Source organism: Vigna radiata, chromosome 7 (assembly GCF_000741045.1).
Source record: "Vigna radiata var. radiata cultivar VC1973A chromosome 7, Vradiata_ver6, whole genome shotgun sequence".
Classification (NCBI taxonomy): Eukaryota; Viridiplantae; Streptophyta; class Magnoliopsida; order Fabales; family Fabaceae; genus Vigna; species Vigna radiata.
Genome location: NC_028357.1, coordinates 20,454,627 through 20,467,831, shown reverse-complemented (window position 1 = coordinate 20,467,831; position 13,205 = coordinate 20,454,627). Strand labels below are relative to the sequence as shown.

At 31.5% G+C, this 13,205-nt stretch overlaps 1 protein-coding gene across 1 annotated transcript; it reads right to left on the bottom strand.

Moving 5' to 3' along the window:
* Nucleotides 1-277: 277 nt before the first annotated feature.
* On the bottom strand, nucleotides 278-5,008 carry LOC106766713 (two-component response regulator ARR11). The gene is made up of 5 exons (XM_014651442.2): nucleotides 4,658-5,008; nucleotides 2,836-2,988; nucleotides 2,332-2,718; nucleotides 2,099-2,175; nucleotides 278-1,574 (listed from the first exon to the last, which is right to left on the bottom strand). Exons 1-5 carry the CDS (start codon nucleotides 4,806-4,808, stop codon nucleotides 606-608), a joined length of 1,737 nt encoding a protein of 578 aa, XP_014506928.1. The 5' UTR covers nucleotides 4,809-5,008; the 3' UTR covers nucleotides 278-605.
* Nucleotides 5,009-13,205: the final 8,197 nt, after the last annotated feature.

The window sequence follows — 13,205 nt, the reverse complement described above, 5'->3', positions numbered from 1 at the left end:
AAAAACTATCAGTTAAGCTGGCTGATGGAAGAGATTAATATGGTGTTAAGAGCTTATGAACATCTTACAATCAAATCCTTTAAAATTGGCTTATATAAAGAGATTTACACCCATTTATATTTATATATGTTATAATTTGACAAAACCTTTGAAATAGGGTTATTCAAAACCAGTACAAGAGTCTCAACAAACCTCAGATAAAACCTCTTCCCATCTTAGAAAGTTAGTTTAACTTTAAATCAACTTTATACAACTAACTTATAAAGGTAAGATTTACTTGAAGTTGTATATTTTAATGCAATCATATCTCTAATCTAACTCTATCAAAATACAAGAAAATGATTCTCTGAATAATTATTTATTATTTAAAAGGAAGCAAGCTTATTGATAAGCTTAATGTTTGTCATCACACATCACCCACTTTTATCTGTGCTCCAATATCAAAATCCTTTCTGATTGGAAAAAGAATACCCGAGCCCCCTAAAGTTGATATTCTTGGAAAGGAAAAAAAAAAAAAAAAAAGTCAAGTAGCAACAGTAAATCTTCCTTTCGTGCTTTTAGTTGGATTTTTGTTGAAGATGCAGAAAAGGGCAGGGCAGGATCAATCATGCTATGAATAGACTTTGGTCTACGGATGAATAATCTGCAGAATCATAAAAGTAGCCAGGGGCTTCAGCAACAAGCCTTGGATCATAACATTCTGATATATCTATATTCTGCTGCCCAAAATTCATGTTGTACCATTCAGTTTGCAGCAAAAAGAAATTCAGGTCCTCTTCCAAAGGTGCAGAAGCTGCATCACCACACAATAATAGACTCCTTTGGTAAAAATCCAGATCAGAAATGCAATCAACATCAAATCCATCAGTTTTTAATCCCAAATTTGAGGTGAAAATGGGCTCTGGAGATTGATCATTCAGGATGAGGCTTTTGGACTGGTTAGGAAAGGTGTCAACTGCAGTTCCCATTGAACTCACAGGGCTCACATAATCACTCTTGTAACCAGCATATAAAGGCTTGGTGTCTAAGCTGGGAGCAACCTCTTCTTCTGTTATAGAAGGATTAGAATTAATCGAAGCAATCGATTGTGATTGATCAACCTGAATGTGATGCCGTGTACCGTGTAATGGCAACTGGCTGAAGCTATCCTCTAATTGAACAGTTGTCTTCTGTTCTTCTTTGAGTGGTCCTTTTGGAAACTCACCCCAAGAGTACTGTGTTTGTATGGTGCAATCAAATATTGCATGGCTTGCTTCTGATGACTCTACAGATGAAAAAGGTTGATTGAGGCTCATCTGTGAACTTTTTGGTGAAGCTCTTCTTTTTTCGGTTGTAGGCTCTGACAAGATTCTCTTGAGGTCGCCTTCATGACTTGGAGCATCCATCTGTAGTAAACTTCCATCTGAAGGACTGAAGCTGTCAATGACAACATCACTTTGTTGCTTGTTGCTTGCAGTGTTTAGAAAACTAAAACTTCCTGGATCTTTTGAAGGTGAATCCGAATGCTTTATTCCACTTGACGAAGATTTCTGATCATTTTCCTTTTGCAACCTACTCAAGTAGAGCCTGTATTTCTGCAGGATAAATTTTTTGTCTCATCAAGGAACCCTATGAATTTCAAACTTCAAACTTAAAGACCATTAAACAGTTTTCTCCCTCTTATTTCTCTCGAGTTTTCACATTTAATTTTATGAGGGGGATCTGCATCTTCGTTGTATTATTTCTGACTTTAATAAATGCATACTGTTTGGTTAAGAGGAGGGAAAATAAAGTCTTCTAAACTTTGTAGGGTCAGAAAGGGTTGTTGAGGAGAGATTTTGGCCCTATATTTTCGTTCCCCACCCCTCCAAACCTCTGAACCAAACATGGAAGTTTTATCAAAATAACTCCACTCTTCATTATTTTCCCCTCCACTAAACAGTATCTTAAAGACAATTCATGTCATGACTTTAGCACAATATGGAGTATTAAGATACCCAGATGTTTATTAACAGTAATGTTATGACTGAAGTGTCCTATTAGGCACTCTTTCAATGGTAATAGCTGAGGACTGTTAATATAGTATCACTTATGCAATGCATATGAGCAAGTGATATACCTGCAAGTGACTAGCAACATTTTCTCTGGTTAACCAGGGAACACTCATCAAATCAAGAATTTTCTTGGGACCAACTTCTGCCAAACATAAATTATATGTTACGTTCTTGAACATAAAAGACAAGGAGGTTTGTGTCATATTAACAAAAAGAGTAAGGTCAGAAATTACAGTGTTGTTCACCTAAGTCATAATTCATAATTACACTTAGCAGGGAAGGTTGATTGAAAACTTACTATCAAATCCAATTTGATTCACGGCTTTGACAAATTTCTGGTGAAGATCCACAGACCAAACTACCCTAGCTTTCTTTGTGGGAGAATGATCTCCAAATTCTTTGTCATCGTGCTTGCTATCTGCATCTTTTCTTTTCTTTATCGAGGTAATTTCTTCTACGGCAAAGATGTTACCATCGTCGGACTGCTCTGATCCATTCATCAGCAAGTGAAGGGCCTCAAAACCCTCATGGCTTTCAAAATCTCTCGCTTCATGCATCCTTTTTCTAAAGACGTGCTGCCATATGTTTCTCAGTTCTTTCATCCTTATAGGCTTGAGGAGATAATCACATGCACCATGTTGGACACCTTTCATTACTCTACTGGTTTCTCCATCAACAGACATCACTGTACAGCATTGCCAAATGTGGCTTGTCAGCATAGACTTCAACTCAATCTGATCAAAAGATTACTTGATAGCATTTAATGAAAAATATTAACGTAAAAAATTTAAAGAGAACTGACTGATGACTGGAAGATCCATCTCAAGTCCAACTTGCTCAAGAAGTTTGAAGCCATCCATGTCAGGCATGTTCACATCGCTGATCACTATGTCATATGCATCTTTCCTTTCTCGAAGTTTTTTCAGAGCCTCTGTTGCTAAACAACATGTAGTCACTGAAACATACAATAACTGAGTCAGAAGAAAATAAGTAATTGTTGTCCTAACCAGAGCACTCACAAGGGACACAAGATGTGCTTGCTTCCAAAATTTACTAATTTCATGAAAATTTGTATGAACAGAGTAACAAGAAATTATTAAAAAGAGGGAGGAGTAGGATTTGAATTTGAAAATTACTAAAGATGTCCATTGAATTAAATACATGAAAGACCTTATGTTACATTTACAAATCGCTGAGCTCGAGCTTTTGCATAGCCCAATCCAATCTAACTCCATAAACTGCTAGAGTACTTGACTTAAATGATGTAAAAAAAAAAAAAAAAAACTGTCCATGTTATGAAAGCTTTTACTGATACCATTGACATTTAGACTAACACTCGTATGACTTCTAAATCATTCCTTCAGTATGGAGTCACATCTCTGGTTGGACAGGGCTTCTAAATCATTCTTTCTATGTGGAGTCACATAACTGGTTCGATTATATTTCAAATTGCGTGGGGTTTTTATTTGTGACATTCAAAGTATGTAAAGGCCAATGAGTTCTTTTGCTTAACTGTGGCAATTCAAATTGCCTCATATTGGTAACTTGAGTTCATTAATATGCCATCTTTCAATACACATCATAGCATCAATTAAGAAGAAACCTTATTCTTGATTTCTATTCTCTAATTACGGAGACTAATAGCTGAAGCTCAGCTCAGCTCAACTTTGTGCAAATAAATTGAACCCAAAGTGCAAAGATGCATAACGAACAGAAGTTAGCAGAAGGCTTAAACTCTTCTCTACCTGCCACCATACAGGAAAATTTGAACTAAACTAAGTTGTCGGTGTATCCATTGTCGTATTAAATTGAGTAGTGACATATTGGTCATTTCAGAACGCCACAGAAAGTGTGCACAAAGTTGTTTGTTCAGATTAATAGGCGAACCTATCATAATAGAATTGGTGATTCCTGAGATAAGTTAATAAATAGGCTCTGATATCAGGTTAGATATTATCTCAAAATCAATTGGTATAACAGGGATCCATGTGTTGCAGAAGCCTCTTGGCAACATACAAACCCAGCTACTTTTGATTAAGCCCCTTCAATCTTGATAAGTTCTACCATCCAAATTTCCCAACTTTTTTCTTTACTGAAAAAATGGAATAAAAAAAAAACAGCTTCGTACTCTGAGAAACACTTCAGTTCAAAATTATAAATAAACGAATTAAACGGACCAAACAAAACACGACTGAGACGCATCCAACTATCATAATATAGCTCAGCGTAAACACATCCCATCACAGACTAAAGATTCAGATGTAGCAAGTAAAAAACCAGAATCCAGCTATAGAAGACAAATAGCGTAACACAAGCTCTAAAAAATAGGAAATGAGTTTCTTCAAAACGTTAGAAGAAAAAAATTTAGAGAGCTTATATGGTTAAATTTATATAAATTAACTTAAGAACTAACAAATTTTAGCTTAGTAGAGAGAAGTTAATTTTATTTCTTGTTATGTTTCTCTTCCAAAAGTTTGTTATAGAGAAGTTTATCCAATCACATCCAGCTTATAGATGTCAAAGCCCTTTTGTGCAACAAATCAACGCCACAACAACAGTAGCAGAGTGGAGAAACAAAAGGGTAACATAATAATTAGCACTGATGATGAGTAAAACAAACCAACCTTCATACAAACACTTCTTGAGCATCTTTTCAAGGATCCTCAACCATGTTGGATCATCATCAACAACAAGAACTCGCAGACCAGCTGGAAAAGCCTCATGGCGTGGCGAAGAGAAACAACCATTGTCCATGCTGTTGGAGAGAAGAGTCATAAGGATCACTGCTTCTCAGTTCAAGAAAAAAATGGGTTTGGCTTCTTTGGGTTTAAATTAAAATTTGAGGTGAAGGGAATATATGTGTGAATGTATATATTATACAGGTATATACAAACATATATATATGTATATATAAATTTTTTCATGCACTGTGACAAAAAAGCACTAACGAATATTAACGGTCCCAGTGGCGCACATTAGCTCATGTGCCCTTTGGGTTATGATCTTCCAATTTATGTTATGAAGAGAATACTGTATACTAGGAAGAAGGAAGTTGTTTTGAGTTTAAGAGGGTAAAGAGGATATGAATGCATGGTGAGAATGAGATTAATTTTTCTGTAAAAATGCCAAATTTAGAAATGGACTAAGAAGAGAACATTGGATTGGTTTTGCATTGCCATGTTCAGATTGAAAGAAAAAAAAAAAAAAAAAAAAAAAAAAGGATCAGAAGATTTGTTCAAATATCAAAATGTCATATCCAAGGGAAGAAGACAGAATCAAACTTTTTAGAAACGGAATAAAAAATTAATTTGTGCTGCAAAATGGAGCCAAAATAAAAAGTGTCCGTATAATTTTTTTTGTTAAAAAGTTTTTGTTTTCTATAAAATATTGTTAAAGGAAAATAATATAAAAGTGAGAAATAGCTTTTCACGAAAAAAAAAAGTTTATTCATGTTAAAATCTACTTTTTCAAAAGGTTAAATGAGGAACTTAACTATTTAAACTTTGATTTCTATTTTTTTTTTCTTGCTTTTTCATTTTTAATGTTTTTTTTTTATTTATTTTGCTTTAGCCTATAACCCATGTTTTTATTTGATAGTTTAAAGTGTTTTGTAAACAAATTTAGAGATAAAAATAAAATAAAAAATATTAAGACAATTTGTGAAAGATATATGTTTAAACCTTATGTGAAAGCACCAGAGTAACTTGTATAAACTAATTTTACTTTTTTTTATATATAAACATATATTAATTATCACTACGGATTTTGAAATTTCAATTAGACTGATTTTCTAAAATGCTATGATTTATCATCACATATTATTAAAATGAAAAAACCAAAGAGAAAAGTTATATAATTTTTTTCGATGGTAATGAAAAACTTCACTGTTTTGAATTTGAAAAATAATTCTTTAATACGTCTAAACTTTTATATTTATTTTACATTATTTTTTTACTTTTTACTTTTTTTCCTTCTTAAAAAATATTTATTTTATTTTTATATTGTATATTATAATATTATTACTCTTTAAATTTGATGTTGATGAGGTTGAAGAGAGTGAAGAAAGGAAATATAGAAGCAGTACTGTTTTTGGAAAAAGGAAATTAATAGAAAAGGGGACAAGAAGTATGCATAAAGACGACATCACCTCTGTTTTTGTCTGCTTAGTAGTATCTTTGTGAAAACGAAAAATAAGAAGATAAACCGTTTGTAGAAAGGCACGTGGAATGCATTCCAGAGACAAGAGAATATGGTTAGACAACCCAATGCATTTTTATCAACACTTGCAAATCTATTTTATAGTTATTCATGAAAACTTATCAAAAAAATTTTGAAAAAAAAAAAACTGAGTTATTTTAGGTTTCTATTTCTTATACGAACTACAAATTGATGTAGATGAAAAAACTTGTGTATTTCTATTTAATTTTTACACTTGTGTACATAGTGTAAAAAAAGTGTCATTTATCATGTTGATCTATTTTAATGGGATTTTAAGATTGAAGAAAATATGAGATGAGGAAAAATAATCTAATTCTTAGATGCAAAGGTAAAGAACATTTTTAGAATTTTGTAATTATAAAGGAATAATGTTTATGACACACGCTATGAAATTGAGATAAGATGATTGAGTTGAGCACATATTAAGAGAATAATCAATTTTATTTTATGCTGAAAATGTATAACAAAACTTACTTACCTTTATTAGAGCCTAAATATAATTTATATATTAAAGAAAAAGAATTTGATTGATAGTCTCCAAAATAAATATTTGTTTAAAATATTTTAAAACAATATTTTAAGTAATCTACATCTAAATTATAAAAGAATCTATTATGATGTTATTATTAATGCGATAATTATAAGAGTTAAAAATTGAAAATCTTTTAAGAAAAAAAAAATTGTATCTAAAGAATTATTATTTTTTCCATAAATTTATGTATTTTTTAACGGTTCATAATTTATCTATTATATATGTTATTAGAAAACAAAAAAAAAATATCAAATCAAATTTATGTTAAAAAATAAAAAATAATATGACTCGAAATATAAATATAAATATATATATATATATATATATATATATATATATATATAATATGCGAGATATTAATAAATAATTCGTTAATAATAAACAACAAATTTAATAAATAATAAATTTTGTTATATTATATTTAAAATCTAATTTAATCTCTAAAAATCAACTAATAAATTAAAGTTTCCATCGTATATTTGAAGTAAATAAGAAATTACTTTCCAAACTTAAAAGAAAGATTTCTTATATTATTGTTTGACTAGTTATTTTCTGTAATTAATAAAAAATTGTGGAGTTCTATAAGAAAAAAGATAAAAATAAAATGCAATAGCACTGAAAATAAGAACGTTAATTATTAATTGTGTAGTTCAAAAAATGATAAAATATAAGATGAAGAGATAGAGGAGGATGTAACATCAATCAACTGAGAAAAAAGTATGGAAAAATAATTTGGTTAATATGGCTTAGACAAGTGTCAAGAAGGTCACTAGAAACATCTATGGAAGAGAATAAGCCACATGATTTTCACTATAAAATGCAAGAAAGAAAAATTAAAAAGAAATTAGATGTGTTATGAATGTATTTAGGTTTAATGTCTCAATAGGTCTCTATTTTCGTACAGAATTTTAAATAGGTCCCTTTCTTTTTCGACGTCTCAATTGAGTCTTTATTTTTGTAAAATTGAATCAAATAGGACCTTTCCGTCAAATTGAGATGACGCCATTAGGAAGGGTATGCTGACAATGTAGTTTTTTATTACGTGGCATTAAAAACGTGACTGAATTGTATTTTTTTATTCTTGAATTGAAAAATGAAATATACAAAATATACTTCATTTTTTAATTTAAAAATTAAAAAAATACAATTCAGTCACATTTTCAATGCCACATAATAAAAAACTACACGGTCAACATACCCTTCTTAGCGGCATCATCTCAATTTAACGGAAAGGCCCTATTTGATTCAATTTTAGGAAAATAAGGACTTGATTGAGACGCCGAAAAAGAAAGGGACCTATTTGAGATTCTTGACGAAAATAGGGACCTACTGAGACATTAAACCATGTATTTACTATGTGTTAACTATAATGTATAGTTTATTTAATGATAAGTTATAATAAATTAACAGATTTTGTTTTCAAAATTTACTTATTTTCAATATTATATAAATTCAGTTCAAGCTATCAAACTGATACCAAAAAACTGATACCAAAAAGCTAACCCTTTCTTTTTAGAAATTCATTTTTCTTTTAATTTCAGTGATTGTGTGTTTCTTTTTTAATAACTTCTACTTTGACCAATATTTGTGTATAAGAAAAAGGATAATGATGTTTAGATAATATTTTTTTGATAATATTTAAATATCATTTATGTGTCATTCTATAATTGGTTCATGGTAGTGTTTATGATTATTATTATGGATTCTGGAATAATTTTGGACGAATCACAAAATGACATGTAGATAATATTCAAATGTTATCAAGAAAATGTTGTCTAATTATCATTATCCCAAACAAAAACACATAAAAATTGTGTTTTATAGTAGAAATGGTAAAACAACTACTTTCTAATACATGATAAAGTTACTAACTCTTAAAATAGAAGAAAGTATTTTGTTTTAAAAATAATTAGAATGTGTAAATAAAATAGGATTAGATCATTGATTAAAAATGGATAAATTGACATTTTAATTTTTTTAACTATTAATATTATTATTTTTCTGAAAAATATTTCGTGGAAAGTTTAATACGAAAGTAAGTTTGTTTCCATCAAATAAATAAAAAGTACAATAAATAGATAAAAATAATGTTAAGTTCATTTAAATTTATGTAATTCTATTAATTATTCAAAAATGATTGTTTGAACTATTTAGAAATATCAAGATTATAACCACAACAATTTGATAAACATGTAATTATATATATTGTACTTATTGATGTCTTGAACAAATATGAAGAGATATCACAAAATTTTAAAGAAACTTACCACACAACTCTTTAAAAACATATTACAAGATAGTGAAAATCATATCAACTTAAACTAATGAATCAAAACAATGAACGTAGAACAACGACTTTTGAGGATAAAAATATACTATACACAATCTTTCGAAAGATCTTTTAATAAGTAGAATTTTTTTACAGATATGCATAACTAAAAGTTTATTTGTATATTGACGCATAACTCTTTATATAAAGAACTTTTGATCTTTCATCTTTTATATCTAACAAAGTGAGTTGAGATAAGAAATTGCAGGGGTGTTCATTCTCCGAGAATCAAGAAGGGTTTAGTTTGGAAGATTCAAAGGATTCTTGAAGGAATTGTTGTGTACTTAGGTGTTCTGAACCAAGATCAGTGTTGATTTTGCAATCTCTGGATTGTGTTTTCCGTGTTGTCGGTGGCCAGGAAGAGAACGTGAGGTTCTGGTTTATTTAAGGGGTGTCTTAAAGGGTTTATGTAGAAAGAGGATTGTTATTTCTGTGTTGTTTTGTTTCTATATTAGATTTAGAGTTGGAGAGGAATGCATTGAGAGAGGGTCTCTGTAATTTTTGTTGTATAACTCAATCTATATAGTGAAGTGACTTTCAATCTCATATTGATTGAAAGGGAACTGGATGTAGGCATTGAGACCAAACCAGTATAAAAACTTAGTGTTTTTCTTTTTATCCCTTATCTCTTTTATTGCATTACATTCTTTATTTACTTGCATTTCAAGAAAGTGCTATAGATTTTCGAAAGATTTAGAAAAAAAAATTGAATACAAAACAATTCATCCCCCCTCCCCCCTCTCTTGGTTGGGAAATAAGGTCTTTCCTTTTCTACAGGTTGCGCAAGAGCTCCACTTTAATACCCAAAATACGGCTAAAAATGCCTTAATTCAAATGTAAGACTTCTTACTTCAAATTTCTTCTTCCAAGTTCTTAAATGCTTAAGTCGATTTTCTCTAAGGTTCTTTGGTTGAGTTTTAAGCCTAAATCAAAGATCAATTAAGGTCCAAAGGAAACCCACTTATGCATCTACAAAATCCATAAAATATCTAAAAAGAAACTTAGGAATCACATCACACAACTCGGAAAGTAACTTAAACAGTTCGACCTCATCTAGACCAGCTTGACAAAGTGCTCAAAGAGCTAAGCCAACACCTTAAACAACTCATCCAAGTGCTAAAACCCCCAAGCCAACCTAAACCACATAAAAACCAATTTCCAGAACCACGAAACCAATGTCTCCAAACAACATAACCATACAACTTTACGAAAGCATAAAGAATTCAGACAACACCTCCAACAGCTCAACCAACATCACTAGGAGGTCAACCATTATCAAACCTCCCCCCTCCCAAAACGATCCTAAGAATGTCCAAATCTGAGATTGTTGACAACACAATTTCTATATCACTCTAGTTTTTTATGATGACAACACATTGCTTAATAACACACATATGTTGTTGTTGAATTACATGTTCTTATGCTGATTGATTGTTATATCTGTTGAACATGTTTATGTACTGTGTTACATGTTCCTATGTTGATTGATTGATATATCTGTGGAACATGTTTATGTGCTTTATGTGCTATGTGCAATGCATCATTACATATGTTTTATTGCACATGTTTTAAAGTTGAAAACCACAAGCACTTTCATGAACTTATCACTATGTGACAAAGCTACAGTGCAGCCGATTCCATTATTAATAGATTCGACTATGCTAAAATCTTTGTACAGTTATTGAGAATCAGTGCTTTGTGAAATTTTGAGAAGAAAAGAATTTCAAAATGTTTTGCATGTTGAAGTCGACTATGTGCGCCACACATTCGACTGTGTTTGTTGTCTGCTTTGAAATTTTGTTATGCTCTTGCACTCTAACAGCTATATTTTCAAAAGTTAGTTGAGCATTGATGACTTGGTCAACTATATTAAATGTGTTTTGTTTTTGGTTGACTGTATGCTATCAGTTTGACTGATCTATTATAACTGTCATAATCTAGTCGACTGTATTAGTAGCCTATTCGACTGAGAGACTATCTGATTAACAAAAATTTATAAATAGGCTGAACATGAATATGTTCAAAGACTTTTGATGATCTAACAATTTCATTTTTGTTTCATATTGAATTCTCTGTTTTGAGAACTCCAAGAATTCTCCAAGAAGACATTAGTGATCTTTCTTGAAAGAGATTCAAAGGGAGATTGATTGCGCACACATTGATTGATCATAATCTGCACAGAGAAGGTGCTTCTGGTTTGATCACGTTAAGGCTTAGCGTCCTTGAAGATTGCTGCATATTTTCTGGCTTGGCATCCGTGAAGACTGTTGTATTAGACTTGTTGATTACAAGGGATAGTTCACTTTGAGGATTGTTCAAAGTGGTGGTTGGAAGATTGCAAAAGAGGGGACATCTTGCTGCAAGTCTTGATGTTTCTGTTGCCTATAGTTTGGTTAAGGGTTAGAGAAGAGATTTATATTTTTGACGTGGAGGTCTTCTATAAATTCCTTGTTGTAAAAACCGCAACCATTATAGTGCATCTGCTTCTTGGGTTGGAAGGACATTGGATGTAGGCATTGTTGGCCGAACTAGTATAAAAACCAATTTTCTCTATCCCTACACTTTTACTTTACAGTCGACTTTACATTTAACGCAGTCAACTACGTTTTTCCGCTGCATACGAATTTTCATTACTTGCATTTCAAGAAAGTTTGAAAAGTTTCATACTTTGATTTCAAGATTGCGAAAAGAATTTGTTTTTGATAAAACACCAATTCACCCCCCCCCCTTCTTGGTGTAAAAACGAAGCCTACCTGTTTTCCAGCAATTAGCACCAGAGCTGGTTTTCATAAGATATTTGAAAAACTAGTCGACTCTGTTTTTCTTTGATTCGACTATAAACCATGGGATGACTTCTATTTCGCATTCTAAAAGGACTTATGATTTCAAAGTTGATTTTGTATTTGTACCCTACAATAAGAAGTCAAAGTCTATAACTAAAGGTTTGTATGAATCTTTTGAAACAGGAGACTTGCAACATAAGGCAACTCGAGACGGAGAATCTTGTCCAGAAACGCAAAGATCAATTTTGTCAGATAAAAGATTGGTGGGTTGTCGCAACCCACACAAATTTAATGTGCAATTTAGAAATGCAGTATAACTAGGAAGTGACTCCTAGGTCGTCTCTCAAGGACCAATTTTACGGTTCAGGAATTAAATCAGACACGAAGTGGGGGGGGGTTTGTGAAAACATTGTGGTGAACATGGATGAATAAAATCAAAACACTGACGCAAACAGAAATGCAAACACAGATCTAAAAACGGTTTCAAAGACAGAATGAAAACGGTTGGTCATTAACTTAACTACAATGCTTCCTATCACAGATCAACAAAATAAAGCCGACTCAAACCTCTAATCCAACACAGTTAACCAACTAAGCGCAGACTAATTATGTTTTCATAAAAGCGGACTAAGTGAACGCAATGTAAACATCAAATCTAATTTACACCATGCAGTTTCATCAACTAAGAGAAGACTCAACACCAACTAGGAAACTAAGTGTATACCCAATTGCAAGTGCAAATACAGATGTGATATTAACCAAGTTAGAGTGGCAATTACACATACAGTCCAAAAATCTCAGGGAAACATTATAATATAGCTAATGACCAACTCAGTTAATTTAAGCTATCATGACACTTAGAGTAACATGACCAAACACATTAGACAACATTAAAACAAATTAAAATACTAGATACCAACACTGTTACAATCAACTATCTAACACAGTTAAATCAATTTAAATGCAAAACTAAATTAAAGAAATGAAAAACAACTCAACCTACTATGTAAACTAATTGAAAACAAAAGAAATAAACAAACATGACTTTTTCCTAGCAATTCACGTGACCAAGTGCATCTACCAAATAAATTTAAAAGTGCAAATGGCTTAAGAAAACCTCATTGGCCATGAGTCCCTTGCACACCAACTTCTAATTTGACTTTCTTCCTTCAATAAACAATTCATTATGTTTTCTTTTTGTCCCATGTGCTTCATTCTCCAAGAAAATGCTTCCTTCTACCTTTCTACCATAGAAAACCGTGTCTCTCTCTCTCCATCAAGCAAATTGTCGAGCCACACTCTCCAATTGT

Coding starts and splice junctions, on each gene's coding strand:
- LOC106766713 (XM_014651442.2), bottom strand. CDS start 4,808: ATGACTCTTCTCTCCAACAGCATGGACAATGGTTGTTTCTCTTCGCCA. Junction 2,989..4,657: donor CAAGAAGTGTTTGTATGAAG/GTTGGTTTGTTT, acceptor TGTATGTTTCAG/TGACTACATGTTGTTTAGCA. Junction 2,719..2,835: donor GATGGATCTTCCAGTCATCA/GTCAGTTCTCTT, acceptor AATGCTGTACAG/TGATGTCTGTTGATGGAGAA.